Below are 26,823 nucleotides of genomic sequence, written 5' to 3'. Positions count from 1 at the left end.
TTACATCAAACGAGTTTGCTGATTTTTGTGAGAGACATGGAATAAGAAGACAATTTACATGTCCGCGAACATCGCAGCAAAATGGAGTTGCTGAACGCAAGTTGAGGCATTTACAAGAGGTAAGCAGAAGTTGGATACATGAAAAAAATCTTCCTCAAGAGTTGTGGGCAGAAGCTATGCGGTGTGCTTGTCATGTGATAAACCGCTTGCCCTCAAAAGTTATCAACATGAAAACTCCCTATGAACTTCTGTACAAGGAGAAACCCTCGGTTTCATATTTCAGAATCTTTGGTTCTACATGCTATGTTTATATTTCAGACCAGCTACGTGCCAAAATGGATCCCAAGGCAAAGAAATGTGTATTTGTGGGCTATGATCCTAATAGGAAAGGATGGCGATGCATGGATCCTGAAACACTTAAGGTTGTGACATCAAGAGATGTTGTCTTTGATGAAACATCATCTCACTATGTACAACCTATATTAACAAAGCTTGCAGATCCATCAAACGATGAGAATGAAGATGCACATGACAAAGAAACTCTTTCAGCTACAAATGTGCCTCATGATAATTCTGAAAGTGAAAGTGAAACAACTCATGAACAAAATAATGAAACTCATGGAAGGGATCAGCAGCCTCGAAGATCACAAAGAACACGGAAGAGGAATGAAAGATACACTGACTACACTATTGGAGCTGAATATGATAAGATTACGGAATGCTTCTTTGCTGGCCCGATTGATGAATCTGAATCATCATCGTATGAAGATGCCAAAGGCAATCCAGATTGGGAAGTCGCTATGAAAGAGGAAATATCAGCACTACATAAGAACGAGACATGGGATCTAGTTCCTAAACCTGAAGGAGTTAAACCAGTTTCTTGTAAGTGGGTTTACAAAGTCAAGCGTAAATCAAATGGAAGTGTTGATCGTTATAAAGCGAGGCTTGTGGCTCGTGGTTTCTCCCAAAGTTATGGGCTGGACTATGAAGAAACTTTCAGTCCAGTTGCAAAGATGACGTCTGTTCGAGCTATTCTATCCATGGCCGCCTCAAAGGGATGGAAACTTTGGCAACTAGATGTGAAGAACGCATTCCTTTACGGAGACATTGATAGGGAAATCTATATGGAGCAACCTTTGGGGTTTAAATCAAAGAAATTTCCAGACTATGTATGTCGTCTCAAGAAAGCTATTTACAGGCTTAAATAAGCACCACGGGCCTGGTTCGGACAAATTGCTCAATATCTATCATTTTGTGGTTATTCTTCCTCAAGTGCTGATGCGAGTCTATTTATAAAGAAGGATTCGAAGGTGCACGTACTTGTGTTATTATATGTCGATGACATGATAATAACCGGGAATGATGAGCAAGAAATCAATAGATTAAAGGATGAACTTGCTATCCGTTTTGAGATGAAAAATCTAGGGGAGCTGAAAAACTTTCTTGGTTTGGAGGTATCAAGGTGCAAGGAAGGTATTTTTGTCTCTCAAAGTCAATATACTAAAAAGATTCTTAAGAAATTTAAGATGATTAATTGCAGATCAGCAGCTACACCAATGGAACAGAACCTGAAGTTAAGAACTAATTCTGGAAAGGAGCTCAAGGATGAAAAAACATATCGCACTTTGGTTGGAAGTTTGATTTATTTGACAATCACAAGGCCAGATATATCATTTCCGGTTGGAGTTGTTAGTCAGTTTATGCAAAAGCCAAGGAAGCCACATTTGGATGCAGTGAAAAGGATACTTTGCTATCTTAAGAATACAATGAACTACGGGTTGATGTATAAACAAAGTGCAGAAGTTTACTTAGTGGATTCACAGACGCGGATTGGGCAGGAGATCCCTCATCACGACGATCCATTTCAGGCTATTGTTTTGACCTTGGGTCAGCTGTGATATCGTGGTGCAGCAAGAAGCAAGCTACCATAGCACTATCAAGTACGGAGGCAGAATATAATGCTGCCACACTTGCTGCACAAGAGTGTGTGTGGTTAACAAGATTAATTAAGGATATTTCTCATGCTTCTATGCAACCAGTGGAGTTATATTGTGACAATATGAGTTCGATTCGACTAGCCTCAAATCCGGTATTTCACGCGAGGATTAAGCACATTGAAGTGCACTATCATTTCATACGGGAGAAGGTGTTGCAAGAGGAGATTGATCTTATTAAAGTTGATACAAATGAACAACTTGCTGATATATTTACGAAAGCTTTACCTAAGGTGAAATTTGAGTTTATTAGAGAACAACTCGGCTTGGTTCCTGAAGTTCGCACAAAGGGGGAGTGTTGAAATATTGTGCAAACTTCCTGAAGTTTCTAGAAGTACTGAGAAGATAATTATCTATTCTATAGGTTCATGCATTAGAAAGATTAATGTATCTGCATTTAATATAAGTACTATGAATCTATCTAGGCTCATGCATCTAGTTATTATCCAGAACATTCTATTACTACTATAAAATGCATTATGCAGATTTGTATCAACTCAGATTTCAGCAATAAGAATATTTTATAAGTAATCTGTTCTCTCTTAAGTTAAACAGCAGTGTGTGCGAGTGTTCTGCCTAGTGTGAAGAATCTGATCGTGGGCCTGCAGTTAGTGTGTCTACTGCAGTTTAGAGAGTGTTGATAATTCTCTCTAACTCCTCTTTTGTTCAAAGCTTATGATATACTCAATTATTACAAGCATATTACAAATTTACAATATGCATGATTAAATTAGCAATTACAATAATTTATAATTACAAAAAAAACTCCTTTCTTTGAAACATTAAATTCAACTTTTTTAAAAAAACTTGTACTCCCTCCATCTCATATTATGTTCTTGTTTTGACTATTCAACAGTCAAATTGACTAGATTTTGACTGCAAATTACACATATTATCCGACTTAAAAAGATTAGAATACCTACTTTATTATAAAATATATCTAATCCCATGCAAAATTCATTTTTCAGATTTTTGAAATAATTAATAAATTTTCTTCAATTAATGGTCAATGTTTAGTCATATTGATCACCTAATAGTCAAAAAAAAAAGACACATAATATGAGATGGAGGGAGTATTAATTTAGCTTATTAAAAATAAAACGTAGGACAAGAAAATAAAGCATCATATTTTAATGAATTTTATATTATTTATTTGAATAAATAAAATTTTTGATATTACTATTCCTTTTTAGAGATATTATTTAATAATAGATTATGTCTTATTTAAAATAAAAAGATAAAGTTTTAGTATTTAAAAAATAAATTTATATCATGTTATGTGATGTATCTTTTTCTCCGGTTCACTTACAAATTACATATAAATTATAAAATTTAATAATGTAATCTTTTGAAGTTCAAACTATAGATATTTAATTTAGTAAAATATAAAATAAAAATATCTAATATTGATTAAAATATAAGCATTTAATGGTTTTGTTAGTGGTTGATTAAAAACAATACTTGAATAGAAAAATATAATAATAAAATTATTTTTTTATTACACATATCTTGTCAGACACGGAAGATTTTGTATAAATATTATATATATATTGTATGGGATATGATAAATTAATAATATCGATTTCGATCGGGTTTCGGATTTGAATCAGATTTCGGATATTCGGGTCGGACTTGATTTGATTGTCCTAAAAATCAAACCCGTATCAAATTCAATCAGCTTTTAAAAATAAAAATCGTAACCAAACCTTAAAAATCAGGTTGAGTAAAAATCATTTAGATCAGTTTGGTCGGAGATATATGTCGGTTCGGAAAATTCGGTCATCTGCTTACGGCAAATGCAAAAAAGAATGTCTCAACTCTCGAGAGTGCAAGAGATGATACTGAGAAGGGTCTGCTTCAGTTCGAACACTCTTGTTCGATTTCCTAGACACGGTGTTATCACATTGTTTCACTTACATTCACTTTCTCGATCATCCACTTACCCTAATTCTAAATATATACCCAGTTATCACTCGGAACTTGAACAATTACTTAGTGAAAAATGCAAGGTTGGTTTCGATAAACTCGAAGATGCTCTCGTTGTGTTTGATAAAATGCTTGGTATGAGACCTCTGCTTAATGTTGTCAAATTTAATCAACTCTTGGCTGCCCTTGTTAAGACCAAGGACTACTCTGTAGCACTCTCTCTGTATAGACGTATGTGCATTCTAGGCATCCCAGTTAGTGTCATTACTTTAACTACTGTGATTAACTGTTGTTGCCATTTGAAACAAGTCGATTATGGGTTTGCGTTGTTGGCTGCCATCTTTAAGCGTGGCTTTTTCGCGGATGTTGTTACCTACACAACTCTTGTCAGGGGGCTCATTTCACAGGACAGGTTTCTGGAGGCGGAGATTCTGTTCAAGAACCTTCTCAAGGAGAATGAAGTTAAGCCTGATGCGGCTATCTTTACAACCATCATTGACGGACTCTGCAAAACAGGCAACACTTCGCAGGCTATCATGTTGCTTAGATACATGGAGAGGAAAGGTTGTATGCCGAGTGTAGTGACTTATAACATTGTTATTGATAGTTTGTCCAAAGACAGATTGGTGGATGATGCTTTGGGCCTTCTTGCGGAAATGAGTGACAAAGGCGTTCAACCAAATGTTGTTACCTATAGCTCGTTGATTCATGGTCTGTGTAATCTCAACCGCTGGGATGATATTATCCAATTGTTCAGGGATATGGACAGACACAAAGTTTCTCCAGATAAGCATACGTATAGTATATTGGTTGATGCACATGTTAGAGATGGAAAGGTGAAAGAGGCTGAAGAGTTGATAGAGTTAATGATTCGAAGAGGCCAGCCTCCAGATGTAGTCACTTATAATAGCCTAATGGATGGATACTGCTTGCGAGGAGAATTGGATAAAGCATTAGCAGTGCTCAGAACCATGACAAGTAAGAGGATTTTGCCAGACACTCATACCTATAGCATAATGATCAATGGTTATTGTAAGAAGTTAGAAGTAGACAGAGCAATACATATCTTGGAAGAAATGCCTCTGAAAGGTTTAGAGCCTAGTGTTGAAACGTACAATACTATTTTGGATGGGCTATTCCGTACGTATAGGCTTGATGAAGCACATAAGTTTTATAAGAAGATGCTAAATCTGGGCGTTAAACTGAATATAGTGACACGCGGGATCTTTTTGCATGGACTTTGCTGGAATGGACTTGTTGTTGAAGCAATGTCTGAGTTTCACAAGATGGAATCATGTGGCTTAGTTCATCATACACGCATTTATAATATTCTGATTCATGGACTGTTCAAGGACGGCAAGGTTGACGAGGCAAGAAACCTTTTTAATAATCTTCTTTTGAAGGGTTTACAGCCTAGTGTCATATCCTACACCATTATGATCCATGGATTCTGTCGAGTAGGGTTGCTGGACGAAGCATATAAAATACTCTGGGAAATGGAAGAAAACAATTGCTTGCCTAATGAAGTTACATACAACACTCTTATCCATGGCTGCTTTAAGAATAAGATGTATGATGGAGGTTGTGTGCTTATAGATGAGATGTGTGCTCATGGTTTTAAAGTAGATGCCTTTACCACCTCCATGCTATCTGATATGCTGCAATCGAAAGAGCAGGACCCCGGTCTCCTTGCTTTGCAGAAGAAGTTCAAGCCTTTAGTACATCAATGAGAGAGTTTATTAAGGTACACAACACTTTTAAATTTCCGAAACTTTGTAATCGTTGGCTACAAAATTTTAAATCAATAGCAATTGTGACATTGGAGATAATAGTATGTAATTTTGTTGAATATCAAATTTCGAAATGGTGCTTGTGTTTTATATGCATTTTTGTACAAATGAGAATTATATATAACAAAGCATGTATTTTCTTTGACAAAATGCATCAACACAAGATAGCTAGAGCATGTTCGGGGACGAGAGAGACTAACCATTTGGTAACAACCGGAAAAAATACACAAGTGTTGCTCCAGTGTCCGGACACAATTGAAATATTATCATAGCCACTGCTACAATGATATTTATCTGCAAATGCAACAGTGACATTGTTATAATTACAAAGAATAAGAAATCATCTAGACAAACAATTTCAAGAACACAGTAAAAGGCCTCACATCTTTTTTCTCTTATCAGATAATATCTTGTTATCGTATTAAAAATAAATTTAATACAAATTAGCATATTTGATTGTGTTCATGTATGCTTTATATAATGCACGTCCCGCCAATACCTTTTAATGAACTAGAAGATAAGTAAGCTTTCATTTATCATGTTCTAGTTCGAAGAGGGTCATAGTCATATGTTTCGCCAATCTTCAAAAATCTTCCTTTCACGCGTTTTCTGGTGTCAGCTCTGGCTTTACGAGAAGCATACCTTATTTTTTTACCGAACCTGCAGCAGCCAAACATAAAATGAATTATTTTTACCGAATCTGCTGTACTAGAAAGATCTATGGTCCGTCTGCAAAAGATTCCACACACCGTATATTATCTATATTAATCAATATTTGGTGTTCTGAAACACGTGACATCATTTATCATTTTATTTTCATCCATAGCTTATTAGGTAGGAGTTAACCTTGTAGGATTATATGTTCCCTAATAGTTATTTGCCTTGCTTGAACAGTGTTACTCGATTGCAAGGCTTGTTGTTGTAACATTTTTAATGAGGATAATATTTCCCACACTGCAAAGTCCACATTTTATCAGCAATTCAGGCTTCTTTGAAATTGTTAGTATAGGTCATAAATTAGTTATAAATAAATCACATACTTAACTTTATTTGGTATAGTGAGGTATTATCGTATTAGCATAAAGGCTTTGCACCCTAAGGGCATCTCCAACCATCACTCTAAACTTTATATTTCTTCACTTTTAACTTTATAAATAGAGTAATCCATCTCCAATCATCCATTACTTTATCTTTATATATAAAGTCATGCACTATCCTACTCTATATATGAAGTTGAACTTGAAGATAAAGCACAAATTGCTTTATTTATAAAATGAAGTAATGGTTGGAGATGGAATAAAGATATAAAGTGAAAAAGGTGAAAATGAAGATGAAGTTGCTTTATTTATAAAATTATGATTGGAGATGGTCTTAAAGAAGTTGATACCTTTTCCTGAGCAGAACAGTTTGTTTTTAAGTCACTTTACTCTTGAGTATAGTTCAAGTCGTGTACACCGTTTCAATACTTTATCTGCAATAACATATTCTAGGTAAAATCTTTTTGATTTAGTTTTATTTTAATTCAAATTACTTATAACACAAATTATACAATGAAGGTGACTGGTGATTGTACTTATTCTGATTGACAAAGGTTGCCATCTATACTAGAAAGTGAAGAATTGAGTACAGGTCCAATTGGTATACCCATTTCGGAATCTAATATATATCTCTTTGGTGAAGACATATCCAGTGAAGGAGAAATATATGTGAGTGGGGTCTACATTGCTTGTGGCCGGGTACTTGGGTGATTCATCTGTAAATTCACTGGACTATGTGAAATTGCGTGAAGAATCATTATTTGGCATTGCAAGTGTTGGTCCAGGAAGTCGGTGCCTCTATAAAACTGGAGACTTTGCAAGAAGGCTTAAAAGTGGTGAATTGGTCTTTCTGGGGAGAAAAGACCGCCCACTGAACGTTAATGGCCAGCGCATTTCCCTAGACGAGATTGAAAATATATTAAGAGAACATCATAATGTAATCGGTTTTTCTATGGTGTGCCCATGGGCACATGTTAAGTGCTAAAATCTATGGATTTGAAAGCTTTTGATTGGCTTACACCATCTAATAATGGTGGACCCCCCTGCATTTACAACAACCACACCAATCAAACACCTCCAAATCCATAGATTTTAGGACTTAGCATGTGCTGGGCACACACTAGACAAACCCTAATGTAATTGATGCTGCAGTTATTTTACGGGGACCTGGAGAAGACCCAATTTTAGAGGCTTACATAGTAACTAAAGAGAAGGATGGGGATTCTCAAGTTTCTAATTCCATTAGAAGTTGGATGGTCAAAAAGTTCCCTCTGCAATGATTCCTAGCCAAATTTTCTGTATGAAATCACTTTCTACGTCTTCCACAGGAAAAGTGGATTACTCATTGTTCACCGATACAAGGAGTTGTGCAACACCCATTTCCAATGAGGCAGAAGGTTTTCAAACTAGTGAGCATTTGCATGTTATAAAAAATGGTTCTTTCTTTGCTTGAATGTTATTTACGGTAGCTGCATATCAGTGTCATTACATCACTAATGAATTGGCTCTATTTCTTGTATTCAACTGATGAAGTTATTTATGTTACTCCCTCCGTCCTATTTTAACTGCTTTTGACTTTTTTACACGTACTTTAAGATGTTAAAAAAAATCATATCTAAACATAATTATTTTTTATAAAATTTATATCAAATAAAAGTTTAGATTCTAAACTTTTATTTGATATAAGAATTGAATTTTTTTTATTGAGTGTAGATATTGTTTTTTTATGCCTCAATATACGTGTCAAAAAGTCAAACATCAGTTAAAAAGGGACAGGAAGTAGTAGAATAGGGACAACTTTATGTTCGTTGTTATACAGTACACTAACACGCACTCACGATTCTCTGTCCATTCCAATGGCAATGCCACAATGTCAACTTGTTCCAATGTACTAGCTAGTTGACTTACCTTGTGTCTGCAGTTATTTCAAAAGACACTTCAAAAGACTTGAAATCCAATTTTAGGATAAATTGGCGTATTTTCTAATTTCTGCAATCATATATAACACCTGACTACCGCAGTATACACCGTACGGATCAGACACCAAAACCTCAAATCGAGAAATAAGTCAAATCTTCAAATCGAGAAAATCAAAATCCTAATTGGAGATCCGATGCTAAGAAGACTTGAAACTAATTAGTTCATGATTTATACATTAATAATATTCTGATTCGTGGACTATTCAAGGATGGCAAGGTTGACGAGGCAAGAAACCTTTTTCATAATCTTCTTTTGAAGGGTTTTATGGCCTAGTGTCATATCCTACACCATTATGATCCATGGATTCTGTCGAGTAGGGTTGCTGGAAGAAGCATATAAAATACTCTGGGAAATGGAAGAAAACAATTGCTTGCCTAATGAAGTTACATACAACACTCTTATCCGCTGCTGCTTTAAGAATAAGATGTATGATGTATGATGGAGGTTGTGTGCTTATAGATGAGATGTGTGCTCATGGTTTTAAAGCAGATGCCTTTACCACCTCCATGCTATTCCGATATGCTGCAATCGAAAGAGCAGGACCCCGGTCTCCTTGCTTTGCAGAAGAAGTTCAAGCCTTTAGTACATCAATGAGAGAGTTTATTAAGGTACACAATACTTTTAAATTTCCAAAATTTTGTAATTGTTTGCTACTAAATTTTAAATCAATGGCAATTGTGGTATTGGAGATAGTAGTATGTAATTTTGTTGAATATCAAATTTTGAAATGGTAATTGTGTTTTATATGCATTTTTTTACAAAAATGAGAATTATAATAAAGCATGTGTTTTCTTTGACAAAATGCTGGTAGCTGGTTTCTCAGAAGATGCATACCACCTGTAATATACAGGACCTACTTGGAGCAAATAAACAAGACCGTCTATTCTTGCTCTGCATAAAAGTTTTCTTCATACATAATGGAATCTGTTGATCCAGTGTGGAACATTTTTTATTACTTGCAATCTCTTGTAAGTTACTTATCTATTCTTGTAGTGTATTTGATTTTTTTTTTACCGTAGGGTTAGTATATAGCTGCATAAAGGAGTATTTGGTATTTTGTTGAGCAGAAGTGAAGTACAACAACCGTTACAGTTATTACTTGATATAAGAGCAAGTCCAATACCCATCTCATTACCTATTAATAAATATATAATAATGAATCCTAGTGAGTCTTAGTGTTTTAGGTAATCTATTTTTAGTATCAACTCCAATAGCAATCCCTATATTTGTTCCCCTATTATTAGTTTAATAATAAATTTGAGAGAGAGAAGGGGGAAAAGGAGGGAAAAGACAAAGAAAGAAGGAGGGAGATGAATTTTTTATTCATAAATATTAAATAGGTAATGTCTAGAGGTTACCTAAAATAGGTAATGGCTAGGAGATTTGAGGATGTGCTAGTGATTTAGGTAACCACTAAGATAGTGTTGGAGCACCATTTGTTTGATACATTACCTAAATGTGAGTTTAGAAGCTGATTTAGGTAACCTATTGGACTTGCTCTTTCTCAATACCATGTATTTTTCTTTGTCGTCTCTGTGTACTCTTTAACTTTCTCCTAAAAGAAAGGACAATTAGCGGAACTGATGTTCATATATTATTAAACTTGTTTCAGTTTTACTATGTTCACAATTTTGTTTTTTAAAACTACATGTTGTATTCCATTGTTTCAGTTGCATTCACTTTCTCACTTGTCCACTTACCCTAACCCTAATTACAAACCAAAACATCATGCGGAACTTCAACAATTACTGTTGGAGAAACCCAAGGCTGGCGTTGATAAGCCTGATGATACTCTTGTATTGTTCGATGAATTGCTCCATATGAGGTATCAAACATAAGAATAGCATCTTGGGCTTATAAAAAGCAACTTAGATTTCTTATGAAATAACTGTTAAAGTTTCGAATGAGCTATCGATGAAGCAGTCGTATTTGGGTATCCATAGAGCATTACAGCTGATAAACTCTATTCAAGTGACAAAAAGAATCGATGACGATATTAATGGTGTGTTTTTGGTATTAAAAAAGAGTAGGATCTCATTTTCGGAGGCGGATCTCGTCTCGAGAGATCAACCGGAATGGTTAAAGTATAACAGTATAGTATACAGTAACAGTGTGTTTCCCTGTCAATGGTCACTTTTATATTTTACATGCTAAGATTGCACATTGTTTTGGAGTCGAAATATAATTTTGCTGCTGAATTTAAAATTCCGAAATTGTGTGTTTTTCTTTGCTGTCCTTTTGAATAAAGGATGTGTTCTCCACTTCTCTTGCCAAACATACAGGAAGATGGTTTCTCATTGGATGCATACAACATATACCACACTTATGTTACTGGACCTGCTCGGAACAAATAAACCCTTTTACTCTTGCCTTGCCTGTGAAGTTTTAGTCTTAGGTACAGAAATCTTATGATCTGAAACATTATTAACTTGTAGCTTGCAAGTTTGTTATCTATTCTGGTAGTTTAGTAGTATATGTTTTCACGTTTATAGTTGCATAAAGGAATATCTTAGTGCAGACGTGCAGCTCTAGATGTAAGATAATTTGCCGACAATGGAGAGTCTGGCAAAATTTGAAGGCAATATCGGTAGACACTTGTAGTATTATTAATATTCTGTCAATTGTCACTGCAGTAAATATTTCCAGTTCCTCTCGTACTCCAAGTAGTATATTTGTTCTGTGTATCAAGATATATTTCTTCCTAAGCACTAAGATTACATATGGTATATCATGACGAAATGATAGTCTTGTCTTGCATCTTCATTGCTTTGCCTCTGGAATGTTGCGTTGTCCTGATGGTTTTATGGGCAGGATGTCTTAGTTATTGTCATAAAAGATATAAGTGACCATTTGCTTTTGACATTAGTTTCAGTAAATCTGTAATTAAAGATACTATCAATTAACACCAAGGCTTATTATTGATTAGCATCTAGAAGTATGTCTAAATTGTGAATTTATAGGTGCACTTTGTATGGTCAAAACACACTTGAGAAGTCATTGTATAGCATATGTGAGAGGTGTAAACAATAAGGGGGAAATTGCATATAAGTTGATAGAAATGCTAGTTTTTGTACAGAGAAATATTAAGGAAAAACCAAATGTCTTCTCAGTAAAAAGTTTGGACCAGAAGTTGAATGGAGATGCGGGGTATCGATCCCCGTACCTCTCGCATGCTAAGCGAGCGCTCTACCATCTGAGCTACATCCCCATTGATGCAATTTTGTTCATACAAACTTAGTTACTTCAAATCACAACTCACAAGTATTTAAACACTACTAATTTACTGTAGTACTCTGTTGCTAGTTTTCTTTTTCAAATTCTAGTTGGATCTTTTCTTTACCAGAATAAAGTTTCTTTGAAGTGGATTGGACTTTGGAGCTAGTATTGTATCGAACTGGGTCGAATTGTATTCAATTTATTTGAATGTAAATGTCACAGTTTTGTTATTTTATTGATCCTGAAAATGAGAATCTTGGGTTGGTTCTGATCAAACAGAAATAAATGAATCATGAACATGGCTGAATGTGACTCGCAAATGTTTAAACCAACCAAGGAAAAAATATGCAGTAGTATCTCTTCTCTTTTCTTATAATAGCTGCTGAAAATGAAGTTTGATACATGCCCATATTTTGTCGTATTGTTTGTGTGGCTCAGTGAGAGTTTGAACTACCGAGAGCATCTCCAATTATTGAAAATCCTCGGATAAAATTAGATAAAATATGAGTTGCCATATTAAAAAGAGTTCGGGCCTTGGGGGTATCCCTGCACGCACAGCTACTATAGTTTCATAATATTTTTAAAATTTTTATTGTTTTAATAAAATTTGATATTTATATTTTTATTAAAATAAACTCTATTTTATAGAAATTTTGAAATATGTACAAAGTGGAGGGGTATCTTTCCATGGATAATACATTTGTGCATAGTGATGTTGAGTCATGTTCTTATGTCTGAAATGATTGGATGCCTTTGCAGTTAAGATTGTATTTACACGTGTCCGCTTGGACCGCTTTCTTAGAATCTTCATGCACGAGAAAACTTTTGGACGAAATCAGAATTTCGTAACACATAGCACTGAGTTATTTTATAAAAAAAATTCCGTTAAGCAGAGAACAAATCCGAATTGATTACATCCCTTATATAATAAAATATTTAACAAATTTTCGAAGATCAGTCTGGTTTCAGAAACTGAATTAGCTCCTCCTGCTCACTGCCCGGCCGCCCCTACTACAAGTCGATGAAATGGTGACTTATTTTTTGTCAGGATGAAATGGTAATACGGGGTCGTTTGAGTGAGGTTAAAAATATTGTTTTTTGTTTACGGTAAAGAAGTGGACTAAAAATGAAAGTAATTAAGACATATAAGCCTTTTCAGTTTTTTTTTAAGTGTTTCCGATTTTTTACATTAATGGATTAGAAAAATAAAAATCGACTTCTTATCGAACGAAACCCGGAAGCACCGAAAGCCAAACACGCACTACATGAGCTCACTCAGGTAGCCTTATTTTGACTAAAATACATGAATACATATGAATCTTATCACTTCCCATTTTTGACAATATTATGTTTTTTTAATGATTTTTTGTTTTCATTATTTTGACTTGATGCTAAATGGGTACCATACAAGATAGTGTAGAAAATATTTAGTAAAAAAAAAAAGATAGTGTAGAAAATAAATGGATGCAAGATGATTTTCATGATACTAAAAATGGAATTTTCATGCCGTGGGGGGAAGAGGGTTTTCTCTAATAGGCAATGGCCCCCTAAATTCACTAGATTCTCTAAAGACTTGGTTTAATGAAGCTTCACTAGATGACAAACTTTATCAAGTTTGTTTTATAAGTGGTTGATAGATATGGAGTTGTCCCATTGTGGAGCTGACAAAAGCAAATTGGTTTCTATCATCCTGTGGTATATATACACCAACAGGCCTCTTTAATAATGCAAGTAAAATCAAGTTCTTGTTATTCTTTTCCCTTGAAACTTGAGGTATCGTTTTCGAGTATGTGACTGCAACCACTTATAAGAAATTTTCCGAGGAAATTTCTTGGCAAATTTTACATATTTCAGCTTTTTATGCAGGTGGGAGAGGATTCTTGTGTGCAGTTGGGACTTGGCATTTGGTTGAAAATTAAATGGCCAGTGAAGATGTCAAAGAGGTGCTGCTGGGGAAGGAGTATTTTGAGGGCTGCCCTGGTTGTCAAGTAGACAAGCGTAAAGCGTTGCAGCGAGGTGTGCCATATAAGGAGCTCTCCATTATATGGATTGTGTTACTTGCTTCAGGTATGATCACCAAAAATTAAACCTGTATGTTAGATTTCATCAAGATGCATCGGCCTGTTGTCGAGTATTTTCAAGAGTATCGTTCGCAGGGAAGGACTAATATCAATACCAATTTCGAGTCTTTTATCTCTTATAATTCAGAAGTGTGGAGAATAATTTGGTGGGTTTTTCTATCAACTAATTAATATAATAAATAAATAAATATAATAAATATGAGGGAAAACAACCCAAGAATTAGAGTTCTTCAATGGCTATCATGAATGTCTAATTTATGTCTCTTGATTGCTAAAAACAATCCTTCTAATATTTATAAACTCCTCTCCCAAGGTAGATCATAATGCCTACAATTATCCATTAAAAGCCACTCCCATGGTCAATTAAAGAACACTTGTAAACTATTAAGAACCAAGGATTTTATGTCTCACAATTCTCATATCAATCTCCCGATCTAATACTCAAATTGTGTCCATCATATCATGTACTAGAATTATAACTCCTCTCCCGATTCGTTATAACTCCTAGAGATTCAATTAAAAGTTAGCTACTCTTTTAATTGTATAAAGCGCTCAATGACAGATTAACAAATCAAGAGAAAACACAATCCAACTAAACAAACATAATAAGCCAAAGAATACTACCTAACTCTTGGATCAAAGAATTAGCTACTCATGATAAGATGAAACAAATATGTATTTATACCACAGACCATGAGTGTAAGAATATAAGTACGAAGAATACAACTTGACGAAAGTGCTTGAAATCCGGATGAATCCCTTCACTCCTTCTTCCAATATCTCTCACAAGTGCTTCTCTCCCTTTCCTCTCTCAAAGGCTATCTCTATGTTATTCTATATGATACAAAGTTAGTTGTTTCTAATCTCTATCAAACCCTAATATATATAAGAGTTTTCTTAATTTACAAGAAAATAAAATAATATCCTAAAACGGGTTGGATTCTGATGCTGAAATTCGTAGGCTGCTGTTCAGGCCTGATTCTGGACTGATCCAGTTGCCTTTTGATATCTGGACCACCTTAAACTTGTAGAAAATTCCAATATCTTCGCGTGGGCTGTTAAATCGCCCAATTCTGACATCCAGAACTCAAGTTACGGCCTAAACAAGATTTGCTTCGCTGGCTATCCATAAAGTCCGAATTTCCATCTGATTAAGCCCAAATAAGCTTGATTTAATCCAACTTTAGGAATATTTATTTTCCTGAAATTAAACACTTAAAATCAATTAGTAACATCCCGATTATTTACAAAATACTAAAATTATGGGAATAAAATCATATAAAAACATATATAAATATATGCTCTATCACGGCCAAAAGGGATCATTAGTTATTTCAGTATTGCATGAAACAATATGTTTGTATTACACAAGAACACTAATAGTTAGCTGTAAATTTAATTACTCTTCCATATAGTAATTGTCTTTGTTATCTATGGGGCTGTTTGGGAACAAGAAGTTGCTTCTGCTTCTGGCTTCTGCTTTTCTTGACCCGTTTGTGTAAAGAAGTAGAAGCACTTTTAAGAAGCTGAGAATGCTAGCTTCTCTCTCACAGCTTCTGCTTTTTTTCCAAACACTTTATTAGCTTATTTACTTCCCACTTCTACTCCACTTCTTTACTTTAAGCATGGAATCACTTTTTTTAAGTTTGGCCAAACGGCCCCTATATTTATCTACTCTAACGCTCACTTTAAAAGAGGCCAAAATTTGAACTCAGTAAGGACTTGAAGAGATGGTTGCACATTTTTTGCCTAAACAAATTCCATCCCTGACTACAAAATTAATCTTCAAAATTGTTGTCAGAACAACATAAACAATGATGACTGAAAAGTTTGGGAAATTTCTCTCTCTCTCTCTCTCTGTTTATTCCATTAGTTCCAAGAAAGGATCCGATTCCTTCTTTTTTCTATTGAACATTTCACTGTTAGTTGATGGTAATATATGTTGACATTATTACAATATTCCTAAGTTTAATAGTGCTGGCATCAGATATTTCTAAAGGAAATGTGATCACTGGAATATCAGAAATAAGAGAATAATTGAACACTGGCGAAAAAAATGGACAAAAAGAGTTTTTTGATATATAGGAGTTTGTTGAATGCGACTATCAATGTGGATTAGGGAGAGTACATTGTATTTCAAAAATAATGAGTAACACTTTTTGTAATTAGTTGCTCATCACAACAGCTTAAAATGGATAATAAGAGCTAAAATATGTTGAGATGATCATTCATGCTATCTATTCGATAAGGTCAATGAAGCTAAATAAGAAAAAACCTATTAGATTTGATAAACTAACTGCAACAGATGTAGCTGGGAGTGGCGTCTGCTTTTGGCTACAATAATCATAAATTTAAATAAAGAAGTCATGTAGATATGAGATAACAGAACTTCTAGAAACTTTGTTTAACTACCTGTAGTTTAGACAGTAGCACAAAACTAACTGAGGCACTCTTAGTTAATTTGTTGTTATCTTAATCTGCTAAATAAGAATGACATCTTTTAGCATATCCTTCAGTTCTGATGATTTTTACTAAAGTTCAATACTCATTGCAGCTCTGCCGATATCATCTCTTTTCCCATTCCTTTATTTTATGGTAAGTATGTATTCCTATTCCATTATAAAATTGTACCTCTATCAAAAGTACTTGGTGAAACTTCTGAACATGTTTATAGGCTTTTTCTGAAGTCATCTACTTTTGGTATTCTATAAATTCTTATTGAAATTATTTCCTCCTATCTATCTTGTTTATTTTATATTCTCTTTTGCAATACAATTAATTATCAGGATCAAATCACCTCTGGTAGTTGTTTCTGTTAAATAATCTTATAAAGTTTCAACTCATATATTAGTTGAGTTAAATTAAATCTTATTATGTTGAAAAAATGATATCCATCCAGGTGATTAGGATGGAACGAGATTAGATCCAACTCCCTAAATCTCTATTTATAGCTGATCAAAATTTAACTCGACAATCCATAAACTCACCAGTTCCACGTTATCTCTTCCAGGTAAGGGACTTCAATATCACAAAAGAAGAAGAGAATATAAGTTACTATGCAGGTTACGTAGGTGAGCAATTGTTTCCATGTCACCAAATTCATTTTTGGTCTGTTATTCATAGCATGTCAATAGACCTAGATTTATGCCTTTTACTTTCTTAGGGTCAGCATACATGCTCGGAAGGGTTTTCACATCTGTCTTCTGGGGCTGGGTGGCTGACAGATATGGTCGGAAAGTTGTTATTATTTTTGGCACTTTCGTAGTGTATGTACCTCAATTACCTCGCTCTCGTGATTCTTTTGGCTACTTCTATTATGCTTGTCTTGTAACAGCTTTCTATAACTGATAATTTGCAGAGTTGTAACAAACACTCTTTTTGGACTAAGTATAAATTTTTGGATGGCAATTGCTACAAGGTTTCTTCTTGGAAGCTTAAACGGTGTACTTGGACCAATAAAGGTATCTCTAATTAATCAGATTAGTTTCAGATACACAATCAGGTTGACTTTTAATGTTTTCAAGTTAATGTCATGTACTCTATGGATGATCACTCGAAGGGGCAAGGGTCCCACAAATTAACTCTTGGCTCAGCATATGGCACATTTTGTCTCACATCCATTCTGGTAGTTTGTTTGTCCGCACAGAATTTTTCTCGAGTTCATTAGGGTCTTACATTGTGATGTTTTTCCCCATGATCAGGCATATGCGTCAGAGTTGGTCCGGGATGAATACCAGGCTACAGCACTATCAACTGTAAGCTCTTATGGTACACGACACTACAAGTTTCAAATATTAAAGTTACGAAGATCAAAATGTTACTCCATCATTTGTATTTATAATCTCTTTATTTCATTGTAAAACAGGTTAGTACAGCATGGGGAACTGGATTGATAATTGGCCCTGCTATTGGAGGTTTCTTAGCCCAGGTTTTCTGTTTCCTGTTTCTAGTCCTTTAAAAGTAGAAAAAGCTCTCTTTGATGTATTTATAAATCAAGGTCATTAATTTGTATTAAAGATCTCTCCCACCATGAATTTTTTAACATTTTTAAGTAAAGATACACCTTATAAAATATATAATTGCCTCAATTATATCTCTTAATAATTATCTCCATAGTTTGTTCTTCTAGCAGTTTCTTTCATGCATGATCTTGTTTTGGCTCATGATGTTTTCTTTTTCTTTTTCTTTTTCTTTTAATACAAAGCCTGCAGACAAGTTTCCAGCTATATTTTCTCAAGAATCAATATTTGGGAGGTAATTCTTGTTAATTTGAATAATTTTTTACAAGTTATTATTTGTTTGTTTTTTGAAGTGCAGACATTTCTTAACTATAAAACTTTATGCAGATTCCCATACTTCTTGCCCTGCCTTGCTATTTCGCTTTTGGCACTAGTCATTGGTATTGCCTGCTTTTGGCTTCCGGTATGGTTTTATTACCCTATTCTTCTGCTGTCACAAGTTTTATCTTGCTATCTCACTTTTGGCTCTAGTATGCTTTTAGTACACTTCTGCTACTTCTTGCCCTGCCTTAGTATTTCACATTTGGCACTAGTCATCGCTATTGCCTGCTTTTGGCTTCCGGTATCCAATTAGTCACTATTCTTCTACTTTCATATGTTTTATCTGATGGAGCATCTAAAACTATTCAAATTAATGTTGCTATATTTCTCTCTTTGTCATGACTTATTCTTGGTCCTCTCCAACAAGGTCAAATAAGCAACTAAAGGATTTAACATGTATTCATTCAACAATGTATGTTAAACTTTTCAATATACAGGAGACACTTCACATGCCAGAGTTACACAAGGTATCATGTCCTGACTCTTTGGAAAATTTAGAATGTGCGCATGGATCTGAGGAAAAGGAGGGTACGGGCCGAAAAAGAAAAACAGATTCTAGTGGAAGCCTATTAATGAACTGGCCGTTGATGTCATCAATCATGGTCTATTGTGTTTTCTCACTACATGATATGGCTTACACAGAGGTAAGATAGAGTTTATTTTTCTGAATACAGTTTGAACTATAACTTTGTTTCAGCTGGAAGCAAATCAGAGAGAAAATAAAGAAATGATTTGTATGCAGGATCGACACAGATATAATTAGGAGTTATAAGTTTTTTAAAACTTGGAGTTATGGTACTATGGTTTTGGTATGAATAAATTTTGAAAATGGGGTTTGACTGGCAGTTAGTGTTGTTTGATTCTTGGGGACAGGTATCAGAAGAATGAGAAAGTGGGAAAAAAAATTAACAGGCCATATTGTTTCTTAAATGTAAATTTTCAACTCTAATGAAATTAAAGGCGTCATGTCTAATGTTCCATGTTATGCATTAAAGGATAATAAATAGCTCGTGTCTGACATTGGAGAAAAAGGTATGCAGCATTCTTGACAAAAGGTCAAATACTGAAGGTCATTGTAAGGATATTTACAATCTAGGAAAAGTGATGGTGAACTATCAATTCCTTCTAAACATTTTAACCCCCGGCATGATCCATTTTTTTAAGACCATAACACATGTGAAGTACTTGGGATTATTGTAGTTTCTACAGTTGTACTCTGAAATTGACATTTAAAATCAGATATGCTCCTCCTCTATGACTATCCTTTGAACTGTAATTCGATTTTTGCTGTTAAATTGATTAATTCATATATACAGATATTCTCATTATGGGCAGTGAGCCCTAGGAAGTTAGGGGGTTTGAATTATTCAACTGATGGTGTTGGTGAAATTTTGTCATTTACAGGTACAGAAACTTATTATATTACTTTTACAAACATATTTCTTTCGATTCCCTGCTTTACTTCAAGCATAATCTCAAACTCAGTTATAACTGAAGAACATATCATTGCAAGCTTATGCATTTCTTTTATACTCTGCGTGTTTTGAAGATATGATGAATAACTGCATAGTGCATCTATTGCCCCTTCAGTTTCTGGTTGTATTAAAAGCATAATTCTTTTTTTATTAGAAAATTTAGTGTTTGATGCCGGGTAAGTCAGTGATTCAATGCTTCAGATCATGTATCTAAAAGATTTTTAATTTTCTCTCCTTTCCTTTCGTGTGCTATACTAATTACTAACCGTTATCTTACCTTAAGAAGATGGTCATTCTCTTGAACTTAAAGAACAATGCTTTAGCAAAATTGTGGAATTTTAATGATTTGTGTAAGAGCATGACTTCAAATTTCAGGGCAACCAGCTTATGCCAAGATTAATATGGGTATAAAATTACAAAATAAAATCAACTAACTCTAAAAACGACCACAACATCGGCAAGCAGCAAAAGCCAAACAACACCATACAATAATTTTAGGCTTTTGATATTGCTTATAATGTTTGTTTTCATCTGATATATATGAGTTTCACGTCACTTGTACATCTCTAATTTGCTTGTTTTCATTGTAAACTTTGATTGGTTCATTTTTCAAGAACTGCAACCTCAAATTGCACTTGCTTATATATCTATCACCTTATATACCCTCCTTGTAACTTGGTTAAATATGAGACCATATAAAAATGTAAAGTTCATCACTGTTATTAATAAAGATTTCATACTAAAAATTGTTATGGTTGAAGGTGTAGCTATAAACATGGGAATTTTGTGGTATGAATGTTGTACCTAGTCTTTTTTTTGTTGAAGTAAAGCCTTGGCACTAAGATAATAATAATACATGAGCTGAAGCCGCTACAATCTCAGGAAGAGCATTATTTGCTTCCCAAGTACGATCATATATAAAATAGGATGCTCTTGTTAGTAGGTGAGCAACACTATTTGCAGATCGTTTTACAAAATAAAGAACTACATTCCCAGAGTTCACCAATCAAGTGTGATAATCATAAATCTTAAATTTACCTCTAACATTCTAATTCTACATACCTTTTTTTGCGAACCCTGGTTAGCTGGTGTTCAGTTTCTGAGAACTGAGACTCTGATACTTCATATTTACCTAGTTTTGTAACTAAAATTTTTAAGATTCCCTCTTACTTTCAAGAAAACAGAGTTATTGTCACATAGCTGTAGAATCATCGGAAGGTTTAACATAGTGCTAAGCGAACTTTACATCTCTGAAAATTTATTGTCCGGGTTCAGTGTGAAATTAAGGGATAGTAACATTTTAATTTTGTCAGAATATGTCCTCTTCCCATAGTTGTTGAACATTCATGGGGTTCTAATGAGATTCTCTCTCTACAGGGTTTGGACTTTTAGTCTTTCAGCTTTTCATATTTCCACCACTGGAGAGGAGATTCGGTTTCCTTACGCTAGCTCGTGTTTCAGGAGTAAGCATTCAGACTATTTGAATTTAATGTTTTAATTCTATGCCCATAAACATGTAAAATTCTAACATGTGGCCCAACTTCTTTTGTTACAGTTCGCCTGCATTCCTCTTTTGACTAGTTATTCATATATAGCCTTGCTATCAGGGGTCACTCTTGCATTGTTGATAACATGTGCCTCTGTGCTGAAGAATGTACTATCTGTAAGTTCATTTACGACATTATTTACAAGCTTCTCTCAACATATGTAATATCTATCTCATAATTGGCGGCTTTTTTACATCTAAAGTGTTCCACACTAGATCTATCAAATATAATTTGACATTAGAGTATATGTAGGTATTGTAGCCACAAGGCCACACCCCTGTCAAAGCTGCCATTTTCTGCATACACCCGTATTTGGGGAAAATATATAGTCCATAAATCACCAAATGAACACTTTTTGCCTTCCAATATTCTTTGAATTAGAATTTTACATAAATCACCAAATGAACACTCCAGCAATGGAAAGGACTCTCCAGCAATGGAAAGGACACTTTTTCCCTTCCAATATTTTTGTCATATTGGTGAGTGGAAAAGTTGCAGTTTTTATTCACAAAGATAGAAGCATAATAATTTGCCTACAGATGATAGATCATATTCATAAATTTATTGATAATGATAAAATGAATTTTTACATTCAATATGATGAGAAATTTCGTATTGCTCCTATTAACTTAAATTCTAATACTTACGACATCATGCAGCTGTGCATCGTTACCGGCATGTTCATACTGCAAAACAGGGCTGTGGTAATCTTTTTCTCCTACTTATTTTGGTATTTCCTTCTTAAAAATTTCCATCCAGGGTCATTTATGATCTTATTACATGTATATTCTTGCATGGTAACAACAGGATCAACACCAAAGAGGTGCTGCTAATGGCATTGCCATGACTGCTATGTCATTTTTCAAAGCAATTGGTCCAGCAGGTGGAGGGGCACTGTAAGTTCTTTTATCACTATCTTTAAATCCTTTTTTGTATTATTGTTCATGATTTGAAGTCACCAATTCACAAGAAAATTTATTCATAGTGCTATTCATCACCGTATGAGTGTAAAGTAACCAACTTTTCTAAATCCTAAGCTGTGTTGAGACATAAATATAGATTTATATTAAATAAGATTATATGCATGGCTAACCAGAATCTGTATTTAATAAATGCATGGTTGGAGTCACGTAAAAAGGATCATCTTAATTGTCAGCACATGATTGTGGACTGTGTTGCAGTTGGCTATAATTAGTTGAGTGAAGGATATTGATAAAGAGGCCTGTATAAGTAATAAAGACTCAACTGTAGTTTGACTTGTTAATTACCAAGAAAAAGATGGAATGCTATGTAGGTAACGTTTAACGGATGTGAGTAAGGGATCTTGCGGGGATCAGTTTCTGGTGGCCAGCTAATAAGTTAAGTAGCTTTCTGCATTTAGCAGATACCAGATAATCATACCTTTGGGTTATGCATGGAGAATTAGTAAACACAGCAATTTATCTGTATTTTATTTTCTTTGTTTTTCTCTCTGAACATCTAATAAACAAAAAAAATGTAATTGAGATACATTTCGGTCTTACAGTCTTATAAGTGGATTTTAAAGGCTTGGGAAATAACCAAGATAAAGCAGAAGAAAAACTTTAAAACTGCTTTTGCCATTTTCTAAGCAGTGTTTATTTGCTGCAATTGTGTAGTGCATTTAAATTACAACTCGGGCTACATTCCGAGCCCATAATGAATTTTTATTCATATCCTGAACTCGTGTCCACAATAAACTCGACCCAGAATAATTGGATCATCGATAAATCCAGCTCAACTTGCCAAAAAATATGATTTTTTATTATGTGAGATTAGGATAGAGACTTATTTTATAATCATAGTGTCTACAAGTTTCGACGTGGAACATTAATGAATTCATGTCCTGCATCAAAAAGATTATTTCTGCCGTCTAATTTTAATTTCTCCCCCCTGCAGTCTTTCATGGGCTCAAGTCCGCCAAGATGCCGCCTTTCTGCCTGGTATGAATCTTATTTTCTTTGTTATGTAAACAGTTTATGACGCATTTGGTTATTACACTGCCCTGCATACTTTTTTCTAACGTGCACATTTTTAATCCAATATCTTCTGTCCTCGTGCATGAGTTTGTGTTTCTGCATCTTACTCATCTCTTTCAATTCATCTCTAAATCATGTCCATGAACTATACATTCATATATCTCTGCAGAGTGCACTCTGTTAGACCAAGTTCATTCAATATCATTTTTCAGTATATTCTCAGTAGTTTCCGCTATGATATTAAAGTCATCATTTTTTTTTGCTAAAGTTCTGCAGAGACCTTAAACTCATAATTATCTTGCTAAAAGGTGTTCTTGGGATCTCTTTGCTTTTATGATTTCCTACCATCCATTAACAATTTTATTCCTGTGTTGTTGTATTGTAGGTACTCAGCTTGTTTTCTTTATCTTGAATGTCATCGAAGCAATCGGAATTGCAATGTTGTTCAAGCCATTTTTAGCTCTAAGAGAACCTTGAAATTTAACCACTCAAGGATGTAACACTTTCTCAGGTGTGCTATGTACATTTCATTAATTTTCATCTTAAGCTCTTTATTTTTTTATCAAATCCTCATGAATATTAACAGAGTGAAACAATATCACACATTAAATAAATTTCTTTCCGGCCTTGTTCTTATTTCCCAGTTATACCAACTCAGAAGTTAGAACCCTTATAAGGTCATCGACAATTAGACTACAGAAGTCAGAAGCTGTATATGGTTGTCGACAATTAGACTACAGAAGTCAGAAGCTGTATATGGTTGTCGAGATACACCTGAAGTGCTTCATCTAGTTTCATCAGATAATTATGTGTTCAAGTCCCAGACTGTTGCAGATACATTTTAATCTAAACTCACTCTGACTTCAACTCTATTATCAGTTTATTTCCGTGGCTCATAATTATCTATGATCTCCACAATGTTGGTTCTATGGTACTTCAACTGAACTACGACACCTGTTTCCAAGAAGTAAATAATGCATCATTGATCAAAATAATAAAACAAAATCGTATTTGATAATACTCCGATGTTTCTTGCTTGTTCAGGTCCAAGTTTTGCAGAGCTGAGAACGAGCTTGATTTGCAGGACTGAATCCCAGAACCTTTACTTTGAGAAAACATAAAATGATTTCACAAGATGAGACAGAGATTCAACATCCTCAACTCTTCTTTTCTAGTTACTATATTTAGATAAAACTGCATGCACCTTAGTGTTATTCATATTAAAGCAAGGAAATGCTATCTACCGTAACACAAATTGGTTACTTCCTCGGTCCTTTTCTAGTACCTTTCTAAAGTATAGTTTTAAATCTAATTTTTAAAATTTTGTCTCTTCTTGATCGTAATGGACGATCTCTACTGGAGAAGGATGAGATGAATCAGGAGGCTTCTGCTTAATTTAAAAAATATCCCTCATAACTATCCTGGTATCTTTAGCCTCTGATCAGCAAGAAAATTGATCCTGTTCAGGCTCTAATGCTTACTAGACTTGTGACTGATGAGGAGATTTTTAGCACTCTTAAAATCTATGAAGCAAAACAAATGATCTCCAGGACCCGATGGTTTTAATGTCAACTTCTTCATCCATGCTTGGGAGATTGTGGGCATTACTTCTTGAATACTAGTGTTATGCTCGATTACATTAATGCTACGTTCCTAAATATCAAAATCCGACTTGTATGCTGGACTACTACAAGCCTATTTAAGACTTATAAGTGCTTCTTGCTAAAAGTAAAAAAATAAGTGCTTCTTGCTTAAAGTAAAAAAGGTGAAGTAGAAGTTAGAAGCTAGTTAAGACTTGTAATTGACTAAAGTGTTTGGGAAAAAAGCAGAAGTCATGACACAAAAGTTAGGATTCTTAGTTTTTTATAAGTACTTCGACTTTTTACATAAACAGTACGAATAAGTGCTTCTAACTTATAACTCCAGCAGCCCGACTTAAAAACCCCAGCCAAACACCCACTTAATTCGTGCTGCAACGCGCTTTACAAAAGCTTTTTCAAAATTATTTGCTTATTTGGAAACAAAACTTCTCAACTTCTACTCTTTTCGACCTTGCAAAACAAGACAGTATTTGCTGGGATGATATCCGATGTGTTAAGGTTAAAGTCACCAACCTCGGGAGTCTTGGAAACATTTCGACACACTGCGAACTCTGTTCCTGGGGCTGACTGAGTTTTGCATAAACTTTAGGTTCCTCGATATTCCTTTCTTCACTGCCTTATTATACATGATTGAGTTAATACTGCCGATAAGTTACTTGATTATAGAGTGGCTACGTCTGATGCATGCTGTATTAACGGGAAGGAAACCAATGCTCATCTATTTCTTGAATTTTTATCACTAAACGGATTTTTCAGCTTGTGCTTGATAGTCGGACCAACTTGCCACCCTCGAATTGGCTTCACTAGTCAAATTGGTAATCAACTATAAACATGTCGGATAAAAATTTATAACTGTTTTACCGTACGGTGTTTCCAGATAATATAGCCTATATAATGTGAAGGGAACGAATAACAGATTTTTTCAAAAAGAATATTCTAATCTTTCTCGGCTTGCAAAAGATTGTCTTGAGCTCATTAAATGTAGACTGCTATCTTCTCACTGGTATGCCAAAGTAAGCATCAACAATTCGTCCATCTCTGCATGAGTTACAAGGCCCGTTTGTTTCGTAGAAGCAGTAGTTGTTGGTAAATTTATGATTGTAAACACCAAAAGCAAGCAGCTCCCAAGCCTAATATCAATCAGAAAATAGAAGAGGCTTATATGAGCCAATACACAATAAAGAAATTGACTCTAGCTATTCCTAAGGAACACGAAACCAACTAATCACAATGGAGAACATGCATCCTACAAATCAGGACTTATTTCAGCTAGACAATATCTAACATATAACATACTAAATTAATTGATAAAAGACCAAGTCAATCCTAACAAATCCTCCCTTACACTGAATTGTAGAATATAGTCAGTTTATTTCTTGAATACTGCACAAACCAAGCTGCTCTCTCATGTTCAAGAATTGTTCCAACTTTAATGGTTTCGTCATAATGTCTGCCAACTGTTCCCTCGAGCCACAATGCACCAGTTCCACAATTCCACAATTCCATCAGTAACTAAATTACGAAGAAAATTGAAATCGAACATCGATGTGCTTACTCCTCCCATGCATAACAGAATTTTTTGAAAGTTTGATGGATGAGCTGTTATCACAATAGATAACACACTTACACTTCTTCTTACCAAGTTTTCCAAGAACTCGTTGCATCCACACACTCTGACAAGCACAATCAGCGGCCGTAATAAACTCTGCTTTAGTAGTAGATAGTGACACAACATGTTGTTTTTTACTGCTCCATGCTACAGCTGCTAAACTTACATTAAACACATAACCTGAAGTGTTTTTGCGATCATCAAGATCACCTGCGCATTTACTGTCTGAG

General features: G+C 34.6%; 2 protein-coding genes and 1 non-coding gene across 7 annotated transcripts; 2 read left to right on the top strand and 1 right to left on the bottom strand.

The window, feature by feature from the left end:
• Positions 1 to 3,598: 3,598 nt before the first annotated feature.
• LOC108194465 (putative pentatricopeptide repeat-containing protein At1g12700, mitochondrial) lies at positions 3,599 to 9,106 on the top strand. Its single transcript, XM_017361407.2, has 2 exons — positions 3,599 to 5,664; positions 7,267 to 9,106. The coding sequence occupies exon 1, from the start codon at positions 3,791 to 3,793 to the stop codon at positions 5,648 to 5,650; it is 1,860 nt and encodes a 619-aa protein (XP_017216896.1). The 5' UTR covers positions 3,599 to 3,790; the 3' UTR covers positions 5,651 to 5,664; positions 7,267 to 9,106.
• A 2,756-nt stretch (positions 9,107 to 11,862) lies between these two features.
• Positions 11,863 to 11,935, bottom strand: TRNAA-AGC (transfer RNA alanine (anticodon AGC)). The gene has a single exon. It is a non-coding gene; the product is annotated as a tRNA-Ala (tRNA).
• A 1,647-nt stretch (positions 11,936 to 13,582) lies between these two features.
• Positions 13,583 to 24,713, top strand: LOC108196854 (protein ZINC INDUCED FACILITATOR-LIKE 1). Of its 5 annotated transcripts, XR_010285759.1 has the most exons (20): positions 13,603 to 13,729; positions 13,810 to 14,010; positions 16,579 to 16,619; positions 17,035 to 17,095; positions 17,188 to 17,290; positions 17,383 to 17,485; positions 17,726 to 17,779; positions 17,890 to 17,952; positions 18,229 to 18,278; positions 18,371 to 18,446; positions 18,802 to 19,008; positions 19,681 to 19,768; positions 21,217 to 21,302; positions 21,395 to 21,502; positions 22,046 to 22,090; positions 22,194 to 22,282; positions 23,304 to 23,347; positions 23,769 to 23,894; positions 24,028 to 24,314; positions 24,428 to 24,713. XR_010285759.1 is itself a non-coding variant. In XM_017364321.2 (19 exons), the coding sequence occupies exons 2-18, from the start codon at positions 13,863 to 13,865 to the stop codon at positions 23,858 to 23,860; spliced, it is 1,458 nt and encodes a 485-aa protein (XP_017219810.1). In that variant the 5' UTR covers positions 13,583 to 13,716; positions 13,810 to 13,862; the 3' UTR covers positions 23,861 to 23,894; positions 24,428 to 24,713. The 5 variants fall into 5 exon arrangements, 4 of the variants coding, with proteins under 4 accessions (XP_017219810.1, XP_017219809.1, XP_017219813.1 ...); XM_017364321.2 differs by lacking the exon at positions 24,028 to 24,314 and having other exon boundaries at positions 13,583 to 13,716; XM_017364320.2 differs by lacking the exon at positions 24,428 to 24,713 and having other exon boundaries at positions 13,583 to 13,716; positions 24,028 to 24,282.
• The last annotated feature ends 2,110 nt before the right edge of the window (positions 24,714 to 26,823 follow it).

The sequence above is a fragment of the Daucus carota genome, chromosome 7 (genome assembly GCF_001625215.2).
Source record: "Daucus carota subsp. sativus chromosome 7, DH1 v3.0, whole genome shotgun sequence".
Taxonomy (NCBI): domain Eukaryota; kingdom Viridiplantae; phylum Streptophyta; class Magnoliopsida; order Apiales; family Apiaceae; genus Daucus; species Daucus carota.
The sequence above is the reverse complement of the archived record's forward strand: the minus strand, read 5'-3'. Positions and strand labels throughout refer to the sequence as shown.